General features: G+C 40.4%; 1 protein-coding gene across 6 annotated transcripts in view; it reads right to left on the bottom strand.

The window, feature by feature from the left end:
- The window catches only part of nav2a (neuron navigator 2a), a 982,776-nt gene that overhangs the window by 14,738 nt on the left and 944,537 nt on the right, over positions 1 to 23,501 (bottom strand). For 5 of the 6 annotated variants that reach the window (XM_073049760.1, XM_073049759.1, XM_073049762.1 and 2 more), the window contains 7 exons: positions 22,130 to 22,278; positions 17,956 to 18,134; positions 16,535 to 16,688; positions 10,897 to 11,056; positions 9,748 to 9,845; positions 7,081 to 7,176; positions 4,726 to 4,894 (listed from right to left, as the gene is read on the bottom strand). In XM_073049760.1, the coding sequence (XP_072905861.1) occupies positions 4,726 to 4,894; positions 7,081 to 7,176; positions 9,748 to 9,845; positions 10,897 to 11,056; positions 16,535 to 16,688; positions 17,956 to 18,134; positions 22,130 to 22,278 (1,005 nt within the window). The remainder of the gene's footprint in view (positions 1 to 4,725; positions 4,895 to 7,080; positions 7,177 to 9,747; positions 9,846 to 10,896; positions 11,057 to 16,534; positions 16,689 to 17,955; positions 18,135 to 22,129; positions 22,279 to 23,501) is intronic. The other variant, XM_073049758.1, reaches the window with a different exon arrangement.

Here is a 23,501-nt window from a genome sequence, read left to right on the forward strand (position 1 = left end):
TCTTATGTGCCTTAGACTTTTGCACAGTACTGTACATGTTTGAACATTGATCTTTCTTTAAATGTTCCTGTAAACTTCTGACAAGTAATACGCCTTTGTAACACAGTTAACAAAATAAGGTAAGCCACAGAACCAATTAGAGTCATAGAACATAACAGCACAAGTCAGATCCTTTGGCTCATCCTGTCCATGCCAAACCATTAAACTGCCTAGTTCCATGGATCACAGCCAAACCATAACTCTCCATACCCCTCCCATTAATGTACCTATCCAAATTTCTCTTGAATGTTGAAATTGAACCAACATCCACCATTTACACTGGCAGCTCATTCTACACTCTCACCACCCTCTGAGTGAAGAAGTTCCCCCATGTTCCCTTAAACATTTCACCTTTCACCCTTAACCCATGACATCTGGTTGTAGATCCACTCAACCTCAACGGAAAAAGCCTGCTTGCATTTTCATTAGTATTCATTAATCTCACAGCCTGAGGGAAGAAGCTGTTACCCAGTCTTTTTTTTAATAAATTTTTTTTATTGAATTTTCAAATGGTTACAGAAAGAAAAAAAATTATCAACCCTTCCCCCCCTCCCCCCTAACATATCCCTGTAGATAGAGAAAAAAAGAAAGAATGAAAGAATGCCTGGATATCGGAAGATATCCACATGCTCCATGGAGTTCATAATAGCTTTAGTATATATATTTATTTATTTCCCCAAATAACCAATAGCTTTATCTTTGGAGCACCTATATATTTAATCCTATCTTTTGTAAATAAGGGCGCCAAATTTTCAGAAATATTTCATATTTATCTCTTAAATTATAAGTAATTTTTTTCAAATGGAATGCAGCTAAAAGCTATATCTATTTTCATTTTCTTAATGTATGTTAAAATTCTTTTTCTTTTCACCGGTCCAATAAGCCCATTAACATTAAAACTTTAAAAATTCGGTAAATTAGTCATTATTTTTAACAGGGTTACTCCAGTCTATAGTAATACCTAACTTTTCAACTTTCGTAGTACCTTGGAGAATCTTTTTAAAAATCTCCGTGTTGCTATGTGTCTCCCCCCCCCCCGCCCCCGATTGGCAGGCAAAGAAAGAAAGATTAAAGAAAAATAGATTATAAAGAAAAAAAAATAAAATACCCACCTACTAATGTTGTGAATTAAAAAAAAACACATTACCCCCCCTCCGTTGTATGGGTCATGGCAATCGCCATGATTATACACGTGAACCCCGTAGCAATCAATCCGAAGTTCCCCCAGCTCCCCCGTAACATAAAAAAAGTATATATAAGAGAAGAAAAAATAATATCTCTACTCTCGATTAATATTTCTCAAATTTTTACCTTTCTCCCCCTGTATCATATAATTAAGAATATATTTAAATATTCTTCTGTCCTTAAACATCCACCAACTCCATTCACTGTCCCTGTCTTCATCTGTAATCCGTTTCACTTTTAAATCTTTGGCTGTGGTTAGCGAATATTTGGGAGTTCTTGTGCAAATTCTTCCGCATCCCGATAATCAGTAAAAGATCTTCTTTTTCCGTCATCCAAAAAAATTATCAGGGTTGCTGGACGGCGCAATATAAATTTATAACCCCTTTCCCATAAAACTTTTTTCGCTGGGTTAAATTCTTTCTTTCTCTTCAAAAGGTCATAACTTATATCAGGAAAGAAAAGAACTGTTTTCCCTTCTATCATCAGCTGTTACCCAGTCTGACAGTCCCAGTCCTGATGCTTCTGTACCTTCTTCCTGAGGACTGGGTCAAAGAGATTGTGCGATGGGTGGGAGGGATCCTTAGCAATGCTTTGGGTCCTTTGTCTACGGTACTCCTGGTAAATGTTACAGTCTGGGGGGAGGGAGACCACAATGAACCTCTCAGCAGTTTTTACTATTGTTAATCAACTCCATCAAGTTTCTTTTCATCCTCCTTTGCTTCAAAGGATTTACCCTATCTATATCCCTCATAATTCTGTACTCCTCTATCAAATCTCCTCTCGGTCTTCGACAGTATCCAAAGCAGTATACCTGTTGTTGAGCAGAATAGCCACAGGGGTACTCTGCACTGGCTACCTATCTCCTTTTCCCCACCTGACAGTTACCTATGACCTGCACCTTGGGTGTAACTACCTCCCTGTATGTCCTGTCTATCAACCCCTCGGCCTCGAATGATCCAGAGTTCATCCAATTCCAGCTCCAACTCCTTAACATGGTGTGTTCGAGGCTGCAGCTGGATGCACTCCTTGCAGGTGTAGTTGTCAGGGTCACTGGAGGCTTTCCTACATCCCTCAAGTAGAGCATTCCACTATCCTGCCTGGCATTCCACTGCTCTAAATGTGCAATAGGAAAGAAAGAATACTTTTTTTAAATATCTACCTACAGCCTATGCCTCTCCTTGCCAAAGGATTGATGAAATGGCTAACACGAGGGAGTATAGTTTTAAGGTGCTTGGAAATAGGTACAAGGGGGATGTCAGAGGTAAATTCTTCACACAGGGTAATGGGTGTGTGGAATGCACTGCCAGTGATGGTGGCAGAAAGGGATATAATAGGGTCTTTTAGAGACTCTTAGATACATGGCGCTTAGAAAAATAGAGGGCTACGCAGTAGGGAAATTCTAGGCAGTTTCTAGAGTAGGTTACATGGTCGGCACAACATTGTGGGCTGAAGGGCCTGTAATGTGCTGTAGATTTCTATGTTTCTATGAGTCAAAGCCTCAACTCCCCACTCACACAATGGCCACTCCGCTTAAACCTAACTTTGTTTTACTGAATTTTTCCAAATGCTTACTTATGAGCAATCCAATGTCTCTTTGGGAACTGTGGTGCTCAAAATGTGCCAACTGTGCCCACTTGCTTCTTTTAAACTCTCTCTCCCTCCACACAATCCAATGTCTCTTTGGAAACTTTGGCACACAAAAATGTATCGACTATCCCCTTCACTTCTTTTAAACTGTCCCTCTATTCAATCAAAGGTCTGCTTGAGAACTGTGGCATGCAAAGTGTGCAGACTGTCCAGCTCATCTCTTTTTAACTGTTTCAATCTCCACAAACCAATAGATTTTAAACTCTTTTAAACTCTCCATGGAATCAATTGGGTGCAAAAGTTTTCATCCCACTCTAGTCTTGTCCTTCTACCAATTATCTTTTATAGATTTAGTGCTGTTTTTAGTATGCACCAGAATTTCCGCACTCCTGTGAGGTCACACACATTGGTAAGAGAAATCAAAAAGCAGGTTATTACCCAATTGGAGAGGTACTGTTGTGTGGTCAGGCACAGCTTAAGTGTCATTTATAAATTTGCCAACTACACAACTACTGTTGGCAGAATTTCAGATGGCGATGAGGTGGTGTGCAGGAGCAAGATAGATCATCTGATTGAGTGATGTCTCAGCAACAACCTTGCACTCAAAGTCAGTAAGACTAAGGAATTGATTGCGGACTTCAGGAAAGGAAAGTTGAGGGATTAGCAGTGGAAAGGGTGAACAGTTAAAAGTTCCCGGGTGAAAACATCTCTGAGGATCCATCCTGGACCCAGCACATTGATGCAATTACAAAGAAGGCACGAAAGCGGCTGTATCTCATTCGGAGTTTGAGGAGACTTGGTATGTCACCAAAGGCGCTCGCAAATTTCGACAGATGTACCATGGAGAGTATTCTGACTGGTTGCATCACCGTCTGCTATGGAAGGGGTCACTGCACAGGATCATAGAAAGCTACAGGAAGTTGTAAGCCCTGCCAGCTCCATTATGGACACCAGCCTCCCGAGCATCCAGGGCACCTTTAAAAGGGGATGGCTCAAAAAGGTGGCTTCCATCATTAAGGACCCCTATCATCCAAGACATGCCTTCTTCTCATTGCTACCATTAAGGAGGAGGTACAGGAGCCTGAAGAAACACACTCAATACTTCAGGAACAGCTAGTTCCCCTTCACCATTCACTTCTGAATGGACAATGAATCCATGAACTCTGCCTCAGTATCTTTTTCTTCTCTTTTTGCACGATTTAAACCCTTTAAAAGTATCATTTGCCAGTCTATCTTAGCTAATTCACGTCTCACACCTTCAAAGTTACTCTTCTTTAACTTCAGAACCTTTGCTTCTGAATTAACTATGTCACTCTCCATCTTAATGAAGAATTCCACCATATTATAGTCACTCTTACCCAAGGGGCCAAGAATCATTGAGTGCACAGCCGTCAGAAATTCTTATGCAGGAAGGTGTGGTAATGCTCAATAGAATCAGCAGGGGGAGACAGGAATCAACAGATTGTGAGTGGTACCAGTTTTCATTCAATGAGGATTAATCAGTGAAATCAGCAAATTCTTATCACAGTGCATTTCTGGTCAGTATTTTTTCAATGTATTCCTTTTACTTTTGATAAGTATGAGCTTTGGTTATTATTGACCATTGGTTCTGTTTCTAGATGTGCAAAAGTCTTGGGCACATATACGTTTGTATATAGCTAGAGTGCCTAAGACATTCACACACGGTTTTATGTCTTTCCAACACCAAGTAACACATAAAACTACTGAACTAAAACAAAGCTAAGTACCCTTATTTCCGTTTCCCAACCACCTTGCCATTTTAATCAATATACAGTACTCTGCAAACCTCAGGTACTCGAGCTATACGTTCCTGGGACTTCTGCACAGTACTGTACTTTCTTGACAATCATTAAGAGGGCAGAAAACTCCAAAACAAGTAATAAATAGTCATACCTTTCAGTGACATTGTGATTGTGTTGCTTTCTCCTACTAAGTAGCCACAGGGTAACAATTCAGGCGTGTCCGCATTATTAGTGCGTATGATATCTCCGATGCTGTAGCCCAGCACACTGTCCGAGTTCAGCCCCAACTGGCTTACTGGATCCACGTGGATAATATACTCCTGAGAAAAATGGCATAACTAGGTTAAAACAAATAGAACATAGAACAGTACAGGCCCATCTTCAGGTTGTTCTCTAAGGCCAACCTGTTCCTTACATCCTACATAGCTTTTCATTTTTTTTTCTTCCATGTTCAAAGCTTCATTTCATTGTCAAAGTATGTATGCAGAACACAACTCTGAGATTTGTCTTCTCCAGATAGCCACAAAATACAGAAAACCATAGGAATAGTTGAAAGAAAGACATCAATCCCCCCCCGCATGAAAGAAAAGGAAACAAAAACTCACAAACACCAAACATTCCCCAACCCCTCCCTTGCACAAAAGCTAAAAAGATCACCCAAACGTATCTAAGAGTCCCTTAAATGTCCTTAATGTATTTGCCTCTACCATCACCCCGGCAGCATGTTCCATGCAACTGTGTAAAACTACCCCTGCCATCCCTCCTATACTTCCCTCCAAACACATTAATATTACTGTATGTCCTCTCATATTAGCCATTTCCACCCTGAGAAAAATCACTAGCTGTCCACTCTAACATCTCCAAGCTCAAGTTCACGTTTAAGGTAATCTGACTTAACCTATATACAACCAAACAAAACAACATTCCTCCGGACCACAGTGCAACCCACACAATATTTATCACACACAGCACATAAACCAAATGCTGGTAATGAGACCTCATTGGTGGCAGGGCATTTATTAGTCTCGCAGTTTGAGGGAAGAAGCTGTTAACTCAGTCTGGCAGTCCTAGTCCTGATGCTCCTGTAACTCCTTCCACTGGGTCAAAGGGATTATGGGATGGGTGATAGGCATTCTTAGCAATGCATTGGGTCCTTTGTCTACAACACTCCTGGTAATGTTACAAGTAGGGGGAGGGAGACCACAATCAGCCTCTCGGCAGATTTTACTGTTGTTTTACAATTCCATTAAGTCTCTTCTCATTCTCCTTCGCTTCAAAGAGAAAATCCCTAACTCGCTCAACCTATTCTCATAAAATATGCTCTCTAATCTATGCAGCGACTTGTTAAATCTCAAGATCCTTCTGTTCCTCCACACTGGTAAGAATCCTGCCATTAACCCAGCAGTCTACCTTAGAGTTCGACCTTCCAAAGTGTATCAAGTGAGCTTACATTTTTCCAAAATAAAGTAGGAAACTGGAGTTTTATTGCTGTTATTTGTAAAATCAATAAAAGGGGAGGATAAGAGTAACAAAACTGCATTTCTGAATGGCTTTATTTTAAATTATGACGCTATTTCTCAGATTAGCATTACGCTGCATCACAATTATACTGCTTCTGTAGCAATTATAAACTTCTATAGCGTTATCAGGAGTAATTATAATGTCAACAAAATAGTGCAATTTTAATTGATGACATTTTCACAGTTGCCAATTTGAGCTACTAAACAAGAAAAGTCAACATGCATGGGTGTGAATGAAGACCAGAACCACCTATATCGCCGTGTGGATCTTGTCAGTTTGAAGATCGTAGGTTCAACTTCCTTTCCGAAGAAATGGACTCAAAAAGCTGGGACGGGAACAGGGGGAAATGCATACAGTATTATGTACTGCACAGAAAATGGTGCAAATAAGATGTTCTCTCAGGCGGAGTGAAGCTGTTTTAAAAAGATTGAGCAGTGGTTAGCCTGGGCTAACTAACATCTTAAATAGTTTCTCTTTTCATTGTCATACTGCTACTTGTGGGAGCTTGTTCTGTGTACTTTGCCTGCCATATTTCCTACTTGTTTTTAAGCAATGATTGAACATTTCAAGTCTGTAATTGGCTGTAAAGTGCTTCTGGGTAAATCAAGGCTCTGAAAGCCGTATGCAAATACAAGTCATTCCAATATCAAATGCAGCTGTGGGGTCCTTCGAAACTGCTGCCATGCACTGAAATACTGTGTGTTGTAGCACCTGCAGGGAGTCAACAGCTTGACAGAGGAGGGACGAAAGAAAAAACATAAAGGAAAAACTCCAGTTGGAATGGAAACTTTGAAGCACTGCCATAGAATAACATAAAGTTGACAGAACAAAGCATAACAGTCAAGACTATTTTTAGCCCTAAACTGCTCTCCAATATTCTGGTTCATATCTAGCTGCGATGTAGATGCTCAAATTAAAAGAAAAGCTTTCTCAATTACAGAACTGGCAATTGTATGTTTCAACCTCATTTTCAATCAGGCCTTACCTTAAATAGTCGGCGTACGACACCATCCAGAACATCCCACTTTGTCTTACCGCTGACACCAATGCAGCCAACTATATACTGGCGGATCCGAGAATCCTGTGTTAATGTGAGAAATAAAAATTTGGTATTTATGTAAAATTAACTAAACTCAAGAGATGAATTTCAGCATGAGGCATCTACATAGACCGCACAATGTCACAGCCCATTGCGCTGCCACCTCACATCTCCTAACACGCCAAGTTCAATCTTGATCTCCTGTGCTTTGAGCTTGCACTTTCTCCGTGACCATGTAGGTTTCCACCTGACTCTCTGGGTTCCTCCCACATCCCAAAGACATGCATGTCTGTAGGTTAATGTGCTGCTATTAAGTTTCCGTTGGTACATCAGGGAGCAATTGAATCAGGAGGTAGTTCTGCCCACACCGAATATGTGGGTGTTGGATCAACATTAATGAAGAGGACGTCCATCATTAAGGACTTCCACCATCCAAGACATGCTCCCTTCACATTGTTACCATCAGGAAGAAAGTACAGATGGAGAGAGAGGGGGGGGGGGGAGAGAGAGAGAGAGAGAGAACCCATGAACACTACCTCACTACTTCTTTTCATTTCTATTTTTGCACAACTTATTTAACTATTTATTATGCATATATATACTTATCATAATTCACAGTGTTTTTCTAGATTTGTCATGTATTGCATTGTACTGCTGCAACAAAGTTAATATTTCATGATATATGTCCATGATTCTGACTTCTATAGCCACCTGAAGACCCACCAATAGACAACGTCTTTGGAGAACATCATACTCAACTCGAACAATCCTACTACTACTACAGTACTACTAGTTAACGACGTGGGGAAAATAAAATTAGATTATTGGAGGATTTGGGTAAGTAGGTGGCGTGCTCAGTGGGCCAAAGGGCCTTTTTCTCCTCTGTTTGGCTCTATGATTCTATGCAAAGCAGAGAACAAATGTCCTCACAGACTTCTACGTCACCATCAAAAGTCCACTGATCAGTTAAGGATAGTAAAGATGGATGTGTACTGAATCCTAGTGGATTGAACAAACACCCCTCAAATTCATTTTCATTCTGAATGAGGGCAAATGTTCCCTTTTATCTACCTACTATCCTGTTGCTTCACCAGTTAGCATTTTGTCCATCTACAGAGATGCAAATATTCTGGGAACTCAGGGTCTGCCTGGTGACATTATGATTGCCTATTATCAGGCACATCGATAGCTGCAACCAAACACAAGCAACGCTGGTAAGAAATTGCTGTAATTTTATGGATCTTCCAGCTCCGTGATGGGAACTTTCCCTTCACCACCTATAGATGTAGAATGTAGAAATAGTATTATATCATTTGGCCCATCAAGTCTGCTCCACCATTTCGTCATGGCTGGTTTATTATCCCTCTCAACCCCATTCTCCTGCCTTCTCCCTGTAACTTTTGATGCCCTTACTAATCATGAACCTATGAATCTCCGTTTAAATGACTTAGCCTCCACTGCTGCCTATGACAATGAATTCCAGATTCACCACCCTCTGGATAAAGAAATTCCTTCTCATCCCTTTAAACGCCCTTCTCTTCTGGGGCTGTGCCCTCTGGTCCTAGTCTCCCCCACTACAGGAAACATTCTCTCCACATCCACTCTATTTAGACCTTTCAATATTTAACAGGTTTCAATGAGATCCCCCCCTCCGCCCAGTCGTGCATCACTTCTAGTTACTCCATCAATGAAATTTATATTGTAGAAGGACAGTAAGACCAAAAAGGACCATATCACATAGGACATACTAGAAATTATTTGTCATTTAAAGAGGTATTGGATTCTGCAAAGAATGTCTCAATCATGAAGTACTCATATACTTCAGAAGCAGCAGGAAAAGGTTAATAGTACTAATGGGATCCGAGCCAGTTGTCAAATTGTCATTTTACAGCATAGAAACAAGCCCTTTGGCTCACTGCATCAAAGCCATGTTGTTCAACAATTCTCTACAGCGCCCTATCATTCACTGTGAATGTCCTATCCTGATTTAACTTACCAAAATGCATCACTTTACACTTTTGTAACACACACACACACACACGCACACACATGGAGGAAATCAGCAAGTTAGGCAGCATCTATAGAGAGGAATAAACAGCTGATGTTTCAGGCAGAGACTTTTCATCAGAACTTTGCTCTTTTCTAAATATCAAGTCCATTTTCCATTTCCTTGCCCACTTTCACAGATGATCTGTACCTTAGACAAACTTGCTCACTCTCCAGAGTTGCATTACATCAGATTGTTGTTTTTTGGATGGACACAGAAGGAAATTTCCAGATTGGTTTAGAAATGACTTTCAGGAATATTAACTGACCATTCCTATCTGAAGGGGCTGATGAATGACTCCTGGACCACAATAAAGCGACTAACAATTAATGTCTTCTAATGCACTGAAGCAAGACAGCCTACAATTAGTAACAGTTCACACTCAATGCAATTTTGTGGCCCACTACAATACAGAATTTATTTTTTTCCATTTTGGCTTTCAATATATTTTTGGAATCTGGGTTTTTCCCAAAAAATTCTTGCTCACCGTTTCCTAACAGGGTCACATGTCAGTAACATATACCAAGGAGGGTATTCAGCAGTGGAATTGGGAGCTTTGGACATACCTCTTTCCATCTCATCTCTTCTTGCAAGCAGACGACAATTTTCACATGTCTGCCTTCTTTCCGGGTCGACCCATCTACATTGTCATCAAGAAGCATATCTGCTCAAGAGTAATAATAATTAGAAACGGAACATGACTTTAAGATTCAGATTCAGTTTATTGTCATGTACAATGAAATCCCTTGCTCATTTGAAGCTCACAGAGTAAACCGTGTACATGGTAATAATAAATACAACAATAAATACCGTCAGCAGCGTGAAGAAGATTGCAGAGATGTAGTGCTATCTGAAACAGTGCTAAAAGTGATGCTAGATTGAATTAGGAGTAAGCTATTTGGGCCCTCAAGTGTGCTCTACTCTCCAATGAGATCATGACTGACCTTTTACCTCTGTGTTGTTTTCAGAATTCCATATGTAATTTTCCTTAATAACAAAAGAATCTATCAAAAAATCTTACTCTGTGAAGTCAGGTTGAAGTCAAAGTGAATTTAAATTATGTCGCCATATACTACTTTGAGATTCATTTTCTTACAGGTATTTACAGGAATGAACAATCTCTTACTTTGCGGAGGTGACCCCAGTATAGACAGCACATATGGGGGAAATATCCTGCATTGTAAGAATGTTTTTACCTCTCAGAAAGATTATCTGTCTTGGTTTTTAATTCAGGAATGTATAGGGCTTGTCTGCTTAATGTCTCTTTCTATGTTATTGCCATTCAAGGAACCTGTGTTGCAGTTCCTTTATTCCCAAGTATACCTTCATTTGGTAAGACAGCCAAAAACTGGACCCAGTGTTTCAGCTTCAGTCTCAATGGCACTCTGCTGACTCAGCCAATGACTTCATATTCAGACTTGAAATCACAAAAATATAAGCTATGCAGGAATTAAAAGTTCTTTGCTGTTTTGGCATACCCATTGGGGCAGATGACTTTGAACTTTCTGTGTAGAGAGCTGACTATGGTATAGTAATCAAACACCACCCTACAGTAATGGAATTAAAGAGTAGCTCATCCAAACTCATTGTCTCGGGTAGATGGTCTAACTTGAACTCACCAAGTTCTCCATCAAAGGTGATGCAAGAGGTTGCAATAATTCACGTTTGGATATAATCACTGTAAATAAAAAAGTTATGATGTCCCAGTTGCTTACCAAGACTGCTGGACTCTGTCAGGTTAAGGCTGTGCTGGGAAAGGCCGAGTGACTGGCGCGGGGACGAAGAGATGGAAAGTTGGGACTGGGCCCGACTGCAGCTACCTTGAGTCTCGGACTTCAGTCGGTCATTCTCAGCTTTCAGCTTTTCTATTTCAGTCTTGTGGAAGAAAGAATTTTGAAATTAAAACAAGCTAGGTTCATCTTCTAGGTTCATAAGTCATGTAAAAAGCCTAGTCTGAAACCGACACTCAGAATCTTCGCATTAACTGCTGGCAGTTGTTCTCGAAGTGTTTCCTGTGACAAGCTGTTCAATGCTTTAATTGAGCTTAAATAATTACCATATTGCATATTTGTTACTGCTGAAACGCAGCACTACCAGTTCAGGTGAGCACAGCAACTCCAATCAACAACTGACTACAGAAACACTGTCCAGACTGCCATGTACGTAATTCCGCATGTCAACAGGAAAATTGAAAGTGAGACCGTGGAACATGATTTCCAACATCAGCAAAATGAATGGAATTAGTACAGTGAAAACTGCAGAATGCATTCTGAAAGCTGAAGTATGATAAGTTTTCACTAATGGAGTTAGAGTGAAAGCCCTCCCTTTAATCCAAACCTTCTAGATGCTAATCCTAATCTTTCCCAATTATAAATACAGTTAACCATAGATATTCCTTGCATGATTTGTGAATTACAGCATGTCTTGCAGTATTCCTCGTTTCTGATTAACGTATGGGGAAAATCTGCTCAGAATCAGGTTTAATAACACTAATATGTCGTGAAATTTGTTGTTTTACGGCAGCAGTACATTGTAATACATACAAATAAAAACAATAAATTACTGTAAGAAATAGATATAAAAATTAAGTTAAATAATTAGTGTAAAAAGAGAGCAAAAAAAGAAAAAAAATAATGGGTTCTTTGTCCATTCAGAAATCTGATGTAAGTTAATTGGCATGCAGAAACCATGTGAGTTTCCCTGGGTGAAGCCCACCATTCACACATGAACTGTGTAGGTGAAACCCAGAAGTCACACATGACTGTAGGGTACAGAGATAGGACGTGGAATGTGGCTTAACCAGACACACGAGGATGTGGGAGGTGGATGAGCTGGAAGCACCAGCTTCTGTCTCCACAATACATAAAATCATCAGAGCTCAAATGAATTACAGCCTCCTCACGGAATCCTGCTCTGCAGAATGCGACATACTGCAACCAGTTCAATATCATATTGATCTGGGATTTTGCTGCCAAAGGTTACTCATTCATGTAACTAACAAAACTACTGAGCTCACTTTGAGTCTCACACTTCTACAATGAGAGAAATGAAATCTGGAAAACAGCTCGCCTTCTACGCTCAACACTCCAGCCTCTTGATAACAGGAACCAAATGATGGGAGAGTCCTGTCCAAAAGTCCAGTCAGCAATGAGCGGCAAAATATTCAACAGCGTTAAGAAAGAAAATAATTTAGAATGAATGAGTGACTTAAAAGTTACAACTATGAGTTGATGGTCAGTCTTCAATGAGAAAGTGCTCTTTTTCAGATGGAGATGAGAGGACGTACCAGCGAGATATACCAGCTAGTTGAGTGGTGTCACAGTGACAACTTTGCACTCTAAGTCAGTAAGACAAAAGAACTAACACGAGGAAATCTGCAGATGCTGGAAATTCAAACAACAACACACACAAAATGCTGGTAGAACACAGCAGGCCAGGCAGCATCTATAGGGAGAAGCGCTGTCGACGTTTCGGGCCGAGACCCTGATTGTGGACTTCAGAAAGGGTAAGACAAGGGATCACAAAACAATCCTCACAGAGGGATCAGAAGTGGAGAGGGTGAGCAATCTCAAGTTCCTGGGTGTCAAGATCTCTGAGGATCTAACCTGGTCCCAACATACCGAAGTAGCTGTAAAGAAGGCAAGATATGGCTATATTTCAATAGGAGTTTGAAGAGATTCGGTTTGTCACCTAAAACACTCGAAAACTTCTATAGATGTACCATGAAGAGCAATGTGACAGGCTGCATCACTGTCTGTTATGGAGGAGGCTACTGCACAGGACCGAAAGAAGTGATAGAAAATTGTAAAATTAGTCTGCTCCATCTTGGGTAATAGCCTCCATAGTATCCAAGGCACCTTCAAGGAATGGTACCTCAGGAAGGCAGCATCCATCATTAAGGACCCCCATCATCCAGGACATCCTCTTCTCATTATTACTGCCAGGAAGGAGGTACAGAATCCCGAAGACACACACTCAGCAATTCAAAAACAGTTCCTTCTCCTCTGCCATATGATTCCTAAATGGACTTTGAATGTTACCTCACTTCTTTAAGTATATTTTATTACTGCTTTGCAATATTTTACATCTATTTAATATACATATTTATACTTAGAGTAGTTGATTTACTGATTTTTTTCTTTCTATATTATCAGGTTTTGCATTTACTGCTGTCACAAAGTTAACAAATTTTACAGCACATGGCAGTGATTACATACCTGATTTTGATTCTGATGGGAAGCAATCTTGAAAGTGTTACTACTTGAAGTGCAAACTTTGCTCTAGTATTCACTGTTTTCTGATTCTTTCAAACAATGGCAGTGCACATATGCAGCCACAAAGATACCCCAGTTGTTTTGCATTCCCCTGTCAAGTGCTCTTGGCTGGAGCGCAAATCTCAGCATCTCCTTTTTCCCCACTGAACTGGAGCTGCAGGAACATCTGGGCCTCTACTGAATAAAGAGGCTTTCCAAATGTCCGCTGGCCAAACAATTTCACACATATGACTCTCAGGCGACCTTACAATAAGGACATCTTTCCATAGGGGATGAGTTCCATGCATGAATAGGCAGGCGAGGTTGGCTGAGCTATACTGTTGTCTCCCTGGGGCAGCTTGAGGCAAGCATAGCTAGTGAGACACGGGCTCAACTGTAAAAGCAGCATTAACATTTGAGGCTCTCTTAAAAGATTAAATTGAAAACTGTGATAGCGTAATTGCAGATTGCAGCAAATGTGGGTCTAGTGGTGACCCAGAGCTGTCATTTATAGTCTGCACTTTTTGCTATTAATATTCCTGCCTTGGAAAGACTGCCAATTCAAAGGCACCAATAGAACTTCTCTACATTGTAATTTTGAGACACACTTTCCCTTACTTTAATGAAAGCACACTCACAGAATTTTTCAGTGTGTCTGTGAATGGATCCTGAACATCTAATGAAGAGAATATAAATGTAGAAGTGGTTCTAGATAAGGAAATTATGGGATGTCCTAGTTTTGTCAAAAATGTTAATATGCTGCTCCTTTTTTCTTAAATACCTGAAGCAAGAGCCCAGCCAAAGGTGAGTAGATTGCAAGAGGAAATCAGTGAAGGCAAGACTGTTCACTCACTGGAGGGACAATTTTCTAGAAATATGATAAATGGTAAGCAGAGAGTAGACAGATTGATGTAACTATTTCAGACTAATCCATGAGAGGACAAGACGCAAAATCCCAATCTTTGCTTGAAAAATGATCGTTGGGTGAAATGTTTTCATAAGTAGAAGCATAAGCAGTTACACACACAAAATGCTGGAGGAGCTCAGCGGTCAGGCAGTGTCAATGGAAATGACATTTTGGGCCGAGACCCTTCTTTAAGACTGAGAAGAAAGGGGGAAGATGCCAGAATCAGTTACATATCCAATTCTAATTGGCTTTGAGCAAACTTTTCTCTCTTGGTCAGAAGGTTCTGGGAATCCTGTTCAGTTTGTGGTACAAGATGCACAAATCAGGTAGTACTGAATTCTGCTGTATCTGCTCTATCACCACTCCTGGCAGTGTGTCCAATGCACTCGTCACGTGTTGTGTAAAAAAACTCAGGGTACGATAAAGAGCGTGAAGAAAAAGAGAGAGGAGTGAAAGAAAAAGTTTTTAAAAATCAAGGGAATTAAGGAGAGAAAGGAAGAGGGAGAGGCAGATGGAGGATGTATTATGGATACTTACAGTACAGAACCATGGATACTTTGATCCACAAAGTCTACACCAATCCTTTTGCCTATTTATGAATCCCATTTGCTCATATATAAGCCTGTATCCATTAATGCCTTGCCTACTCAAGTGCCTGTACAAACACTTCCTAAACATCGTAATTATATCTAATACCATAACTTGGTCACCATGGTAGCGTAGTAGTTAGCACGATGCTATTACAACTTGGGGTGTGCTGGGCTCTGGAGCTCAGTTCTGGTGCCATTCTGTAAGGAGTCTCTGCATGTCTTCCCTGTGGGAATACGTGTGTTTCTCCCAAGAGCTCCAGTTTCCTCCCACAGTGCAAAGATATACCAAGTAAGTTAACTGGGCATTATAAATTGTCCCGTATTAGGTCAGGGCTGTAGGGTTGCTGGGGTGGTATGGCTCAGACGGCCAAAAGGGCCTACCCAATGCTGTATTGTTAAATAAATCAATAAACCTCCTGTGACAAGTGTTCCAGATATCAATAGTCTATAAAAAAAAGTATTTCAGACATTGTGTATATATATCATATATATCACAAATCTCCACATAGTATTTATCTGAGGTATACACTTATAGAAAAGAATGGAAAGAAAAAACAAGCAAAAGGAAAAAACTATGTACAAGTAGGGAGTGATCAATTTTTTACAACATATTCATTGATTTGTGAGAATAAAATCAGGCCTATGAGGCATTATGTAGTTAAACCATTTTTCCCCAGTATGAATCAAATTGTTCCAGCTTATGATTAACAGATGCTGTTAAACCTATGCCCTCATTTTTGATATCTATATCATGAGAAAAAGATTTTGCCCATTTACGCTATCTATGCCTCTCATAATTTTATATCACGTCTTCACTCAGCCTCCTTTGGTCCGGGCGGGGGCAATAGGCTCAGCCTATCCAATCTCCCGCTGTAACTGAAGTCCCCCAGTCCAGGCAATGCCCTGCTGAATCTCCTCTGAAGAGACTCACCAGGATAGGGAGAGAGAAAAAGGGAAGGGAAAGACAGACAGAAAGAAGCTGGCATACAGGAAAAGGCAGGAATGTGCACGGATAAGGGAAAAGTGTTAAGGGAACAAAGCTGGCGGGAGAAAGCATCAGAGGTAGTGAGAGTGGGGAGCAAATGTGCAGACAGACAAAGAAAGATCAAGCAGTGTCAGAATGCGCTGGAAAGAGGTCTCAGTATTCTGGTTTTGACCCAGGTTGGGCTTCAATTTTATACCTGGGCAGACCTCTTGTCAAAAATCTATCCTTATCTATGCTTCCTGCCTTTATTGTCTTTCCACCAGGGATTAAGAAGATGGATACTATACATTGATGAAATTTTGATGAGAAGGCAGCTACGGATCAGTGGCAATTAAGCAATTCTGACAACAGTTAAGAGAACTGATGCTTCTTAGAAATTACAGTGGAGTAATTAGTCTTCAAGTTTTTGGTACTGATCGCCAGTGGATGCTTGACGTAAGTAAACTCAAGCTGAACACAAAGAATCAATTGTCCACTGGTCAGTAGGCGCGCACTGGCTGGCATGAATTTGGTGGTCAAATGGTCTGGCTCCATGCCTTAAGACTCTGTAAGATGAATTACTCTGCTGCATTTTGCCAATCTAATTTAAATACAGACTGACTTTACAGAAATGCTCACCTGCATCCTGTTCATTGCCTCCCGCAACTGGTCCAGTTGGTGGGCCGAGCTCAGTGCCTCCAGCCGAATGTCAGTCAGCTTCATCTCCTTCTCTCTCAGCTCGCTGCGCAGCTGCATAATTGTCTCGGCTTCACCATCGATGCATTCCGAAATGCTGAACAGGAAGGAGGAAATGACCATAAGATACAGCACCAGGATCAGGCTAACCTTCAGGGAACCATGCACTAGGATCCCCAAGTCCCTTTGCACTGTTAAGGACAATGACAACAGTCAAGGATTTGAATGAAAAATGAGGAAACCATCATTTAGTTTTCTTTTCAACCAACACACACAAAATGCTGCAGGAACTCAGCAGGCCAGGCAGCATCTATGGAGAAACGCACAGTCGACGTTTCAGGCCAAAACCCTTCAGCAGGATTCATTTTTCTTTTGAAATGCTTCCAATTTCTATTCCCCAATCACAAAAGGGTATAGAGTTTTTGAAATAAAGTCTTTGATTATAAGTATTTAGCTCACTGATCAATTTGCTTCTTGCTTTTCCCCCCTAACGTGAATCAATAAAACAATATTTCAGATCCACGAGAGATTCAGCAAAAGTTGGAAACCTTCAGCAACTCACACAAAACGCTGGAGGAACTCAGCAGGCCAGGCAGCATTTATGGAGGGAAATAAACAGTCGATATTTTGGGCTGAGACCTTTCATCAGCTCAAAATGGCAACTGTTTATTCCCATCCATGAGTGCTTTCTGATCATCCCAGAGAGATTTTTATGGTTTATAAGGATTTGTAAAGTACAGTAATAGGCCATTTATCCTAACTCATTCATGTCAACCAAGAAATTCTATCTGAACTAGTCCCATTTTCCTCCATTTGGCCCGTGACCCTCTAAACCAAGGGTTCCCAGCCTGGGGTCCACAAACTCCTCAGTTAATAGTAGGGGTCCATGGCATAAAAAAGGTTGGGAACTCCTGGTCTAAACATTTCTATCCATATATCAGTCCATACTTTTTAAACGTTGCAATTGTACACATCTCTACAACTTCCTCTGCATACCCATCACCCTCTGTGTGGAAAAAATTCTCCTCATGTCCCCTTAAGAACTATGGCTTACCACAACATTAAAAATTCACGTACACCTAAATCCACCAAGCTTTTCTGGGAAGTACTGTGAGAAGTTATTGGGTAGGTGCAATCATTTCAAACCTCTTCATGGATTTCAATGTTTTGTCTTTTGGTAAGAATCCAGCATAGGAAAATACTGGAGAAACAGACAACTCACGCAGCAGCTTCGGTCCTCTCACATTTAACCTTTGTCTGTCATTTACACACATTCCAACTAACCATGGGCATTTTCCATTCATTACGCATGAACCTAACTGCATCAAGTTTATCTTTCGGTTGTAAATAAAACATCTACATACAGCGAATTGGAGTGCGATGTTCTCATCACCGGGGTGGATGGAGTTGATCCGTTATGAGGAAACTTTGGAGAGGATGGCAAGGACGAATCGGGTGTGTTCATTTCCTCAATGTCCGAATGAGATGAAGCAGACTTTGGAGACTTCTTTTTGCCAAAAGCTTGCTTGAAGGAGCTTCTCAACTAAATAACACAAATAATTACATGAGCTGTTAAAGTCAATAAACATGTCTCTAAATTAAATCCACATTCTTCAAATAAAAATCCTAAAGTCCTTGAACATCTCAAATTGATTCAGAGTTCTCAGTTCAATGAATCAATGGTTAATTGGAAACATGTTAAGAAAATACACCCCAGTATAGGTTCCAGTACACTATACAGTTGTATCACTACAATGCACTTAGCCTCTGAAATTCATTCAAATGAAGAAAATGAAATGAAATTTTTGGAAGTGGCATAGATCATGCTGATACAACTGTATAACGTGTTAAGCCAAACCAAGAAGGGTTAAATTTTTCAACAAAACTGGATTAGAGCTTTCCTTGCTCATACCCGGAGTAGCACCGTAGCTTCTCACAGTCCATGACATCATGCACAGCTAGAATTCCACCCTGATAGCAAATGCTTAGCTTTGACATTGAAGGATGATCATCGGAAATTCAGGAAAAAGTGGATCCAAGACATTCTCCACTGCGTTTGTGGCAGGAACCCCTGCAGAAATTACAGATGCCAATTTGCCCTGACTAGCTGTGAGGATTTCAAACCAGGCATGATGCAACATTAAAAGTGATAATGTCTTTAATGTGATTGTCCTTGGTTAAAATTGCATGTGAAATATTACTTATGAACATGAAGTTCATAAAACAGATTATTACAGAAAGAATTTCCTTCCAGGAATATTTTGGTTCATCCCATTTGAAATCTATAACCAGATAGGAAATAATAATATTTAGTATGTCACTCAGTTGTTCCATTACTGAAGTACATCAAGCAGCAAACAGCATCCTTCAAAGCTATTTTACACAACACAGCACAATATGCCTTTTTTCTGATGTTGACCCAAACATTGCTAAAGTGCACTTGTACAATTTTTTGTCAAATTAAATCATTCTCACAGAGTTAGATCCCATTAATTGCACGATTTGCCAGCCAGCCACAAAAGGACATCACAACAAGGAACACAGTACAACAAAACCCAAAAGACAAGTAGAACTGATAATTCAACATTGGAATAAATAGGAACATGAACTGCCTACACATGGGGGTTATTCAGAGAAGATAGTGTGGAAAGTTGACACATTGTTCACAACTCCTAAGAGGCAAACTAGATCTTAATAACTTACTTCTGAGACCCTTGAATGGAACAATTTTGCAGTTATGCATAAGCTCCATCATCCAACAGAATGAATGTGGATTCATCTCACAGGAGTTGTGCTTCTCCTAATGCCACATATTGGCAAACATAAACATTGAGAAGGCTGAGGGAATTCACAGTTCAGAGGCTGGTAATTCAGAGCTGTAACGAAGACAATGCATGGACATTTCTCTCATCCCCCATTATCCATGGACATTCTACTTGTCCCCAGGGATCAGTTCACGCGCCATGCACCTCTTCAGTCCGATGGTTCATCCCAAAATGTAGATATAACAGAACACCTTGCAGCCAACCACTAGCGCAACAGCGTACCTCTGCTCCCTCTCCAAGTAGCTTCCTCTTTATAAGAACTACCATTTCACTGATTTTATGATCCTTAACAGAGGGACAAAACATTTATTGCTTATTATTATTACTATTATTATAAAATGCTGTGAGGATTTAAACTAGTAGGTTTTCAACCAATGATATATCCCATGCTTCACCAAGTCATCGGGTGCTAGGAAATTCTTTGCAGCAACAGCCAGAAGCCCACTTTCAGCTTCGTTCCCATCATTTAATGCACTTCATGTTAACTGGACCCCTGGATGCCAACAAGAGAGCCAGCTACAATGCCAATGGAAATCTACTTCCTCCCTTTTCAAGAGTACCTGACTGCCAATTCTTCTTTCTGGTTTCTTGCTTGACAAGAAATAACTCCTTGCTCCGGTATCTCACCATAACACTACATTGCAGCTGGGATAAGAAATATATTGCGTCCCAAGGGGCATTGCAACTCCCTTAATATTTCCAAAGCAACAAATGCAAATACTTGTGTGAAATCATCACATTATAATTAAGACATGCTCCACAGCAAAGTAGAATAGGATCACGAGACGGACGAGTGAACCCTTTCTATTTAACTGTTTCCTGATTTATGTGTTGATGACAAGGGTATATTGTGCCAAATTAGGTTTAAGGTGATGTGGAAGCACGAGGTTATACTTACCTCATATACCTGCCGTGAATGTGCAAGCACGAGGAGAGAGAAGAGAAAACAACAAACTGATTTTAATTTTGAACGAAGTAAGAGTATTTGGTAAAGAAATGCCAATGGTAAGGGTGGCTCTTCACGATAAAGCAAGCCAGACCAGTAGAAGATCGGATTTCCACGCTGCTGTGAAAATTTGAGATCTTTTATTTTTGGCATTTCTTCACAGTAAAGATGAAAGGGCAGCTCTCAGTTGTAAACCAATTGTATGGGAAGCAAAATGAATATGTGATTTGCTATTTGAAATAAAATCATGGATCTTGACCATTATTTCAATTGGTCAGAGCTACTCTTCCAGAAGATTAGAATGATTCTTAAATTACAAACATCAAAGTAATGTTACTGACAACTATAAGTTATATGTTAGTTATTGAAAGCGTTTGTTTACACACAGGCCTGACCTGCCCTAAACAGGTCAGACAGACCACAATGTATCTTTTCTTACAGCTAAACTACTTTTGAAATATGATTTGAGTCAAAGAGCTGAAGTCACATCTGCAATTTGAAGTTTCAGCTGCAGACTAAATAGCTAAGATATAATCAGGACTTGGGACAAAGTTCTACAAAGGTCTCTAAATGCAAAAGGGAGTTGTTTATAGATAATAAGGGATGAGCACTCAATTTAACTGCTAATTGTACAGCCAGAATGGATTCTTGCGCATTATCTTCTACTTTGTGTACAACTGGCCACTTTACCATAAACTCTCTTACATGCAGAATTTCTACCCATTACTGAATTGAGTAGGGTCCGTTACACATGTGAAGCAAAAGCACACACAGGCCAACCCCCACTGATAACCAGAATAAGGTGCTGCAAAATCAGAACACAAACACATCTCTCCAAGGGTGGGGAACCCGATACACTCAAAAGGTTGAAAATTAAAGCCACAACTTTTTTGACCAATATGGGGATAAATCACATAGAATTACTGCAATGAGCAAAGCAAAGTGATAATCAAAAAGTAGAACATGCTGGAAATCTTACATAAAGTAGAAAATGTTTGAAACACTTCACAGTGCAGACATCATCTCTTTGAAAGTTTCTGGACAAGAACTCTTAACCTCAGACTTTCAACTTTCACATGGTTTTCAATCGGAAACATTAACTCTGTTTCGCTTTCTCTAGAATGATATCTGACCTCATGATTCTTTCCAACATTTTCTGCTTTGAAATCAAATTAAAATAGTTTAACAGCCCATAGCAATTCACAAACTCAATGAGCAAAATGCATTCACAAGCCAGCCATGTAGGTGCAGGGAACTATGGATTATTTTGCAGTTCACAATCAGTTAGCATTACACAATTTTCAGCAGATCATGGTGATTCAGCTTCAATGAAGGCAATCAGGATCCATCATGCCTGAAAACGGCAATGCCCCACACATATAATAACTGGTCTTCTCCCTTTCACTAATCATGCCTCTGTCTCAGTTCATCAATCAGTAGTCAAGAACAAGACAGCTTAATGCCACTAACGTGGCACCAAGTGAGAAAGCCGTTTTTATCCTGACTGAAAAATAAGACACTGAGGAAAATCCCTCCTGCAGCACAATCTGAATGGAAAATGTAACAACTTTCAATTACGAACCAACAAAATCATAACTTTTAGTTGAACGTCACAATTATAATAACTTTTATGTTACACTCTGGGGTCATTTTGTCTTAGATATGAATTCAAGATACTTCCAATTTTCAGTCCCGCCCCAAAGCACATGCAGAGCACTATGGGCTGAAACCTGGCTTAAACATAAAACTTAAGATGCTTAAATTTACCCAGTTCTTCTTCTTCTTTTTCTTGGAGTCGACCTCTGCACTGCTGCCCACACTGGAATGACTGGTGGCACTGTTAATGCTGGACACACTATCCGATGAATGCTGGCGACGGATTCTTAGGTCTGCTGACTGTGTCGAACCATTTCCTGCTGTGAAGAAGTTGCAGTGACATTAGAACTTGCTCCACGTAATTGCTTTGAAGCAGAATCAGGTTTATTATCACTGACATAATGTCGTGAAAAGCGTTATTTTGTGGCAGCAGTAAAGTGCAAGAATTATAAGAAGTTACAAAACACAAATAAATAAATAGTGCAGTAAAAGAATAATGAGGTAATGTTTATGAAGTGTTCAAAAATCTGATGGCAGAGGGGAATAAGTTGTTTCAAAAATGTTGAGTGTGGTTCTTCAGGCCTCCTCTCTGACTGTAGCAATAAGAAGAGGGCATGTCTGGGATGGTGAGTGTTCCTAATGATGGATGCCGCCATTTTGAGGCACCGCCTTTTCAAGATGTCCTTTATGATGGGGAGGTTGTGCCCGTGATGGAGCTGGTTGAATCCACAAGCTCTGTTGTCCCTTTCGATCCTGCGTCTTGGGGTCTCACCAATGGTGATGCAACCAGTCAGAATCCTCTCCACTATAGATCACCTACACAAATTTTCTAGATAATATACCAATTGGTATATTTGGTAATATACCAAATCTCCTCAAACTCCTAATGAGGTTTAGCTGCTGATGTGCCTTCTTTGTGATTGTATCGATGTGTTGTCCCAGGATGGATCCTCTGAGATGTTGATGCCCAGGAACTTGAAGCTTCTCACCCTTCCTGTTGCTGACCCCTCAATAGGGACTGGTGCATGTTCTCTTCACTCCCCCTTCCTGAAATCCACCATCAATTCCTTGGTCTTGCAGAAGTTGACTATATGGTTATTGTCGGCACCACCCAACCAGCCTAACTATCTCAGTCCTTGAGAAAATCTGCAGATGTTGGAAATCTAAACAACACACATAGGCAGTATCTATGGAAAAGAGTAAATACCCTTCAAGCCATCACCCTTCCTTAGGACACCAGGTCATCAGGTCCTGAAGAAGGGTCTCCGCCCGAAATGTTGACTGTTTACTCTTTTCCATAGAGCTGCCTGGTCTGCTGAATTCCTCTAGCATTTTGTGTGTATCTCACTCCTCTGTGCCTCCTCATTACCTTCTGAGATTCTGCCAACCACAGCTGGCAAATATATAGATGCTATTTAAGCTGTACCGAGCCACACAGATATGACAGTAAGGATGCATCTCTGAGGTGCCTTCTGGTGCAGGTCGACACAATTGTTGTTGACTGAGATGTAATTTTGAGTTAATTTTTAACAAGTCCCTTTAT

Source organism: Hemitrygon akajei, chromosome 6 (genome assembly GCF_048418815.1).
Source record: "Hemitrygon akajei chromosome 6, sHemAka1.3, whole genome shotgun sequence".
NCBI classification, from domain to species: Eukaryota; Metazoa; Chordata; class Chondrichthyes; order Myliobatiformes; family Dasyatidae; genus Hemitrygon; species Hemitrygon akajei.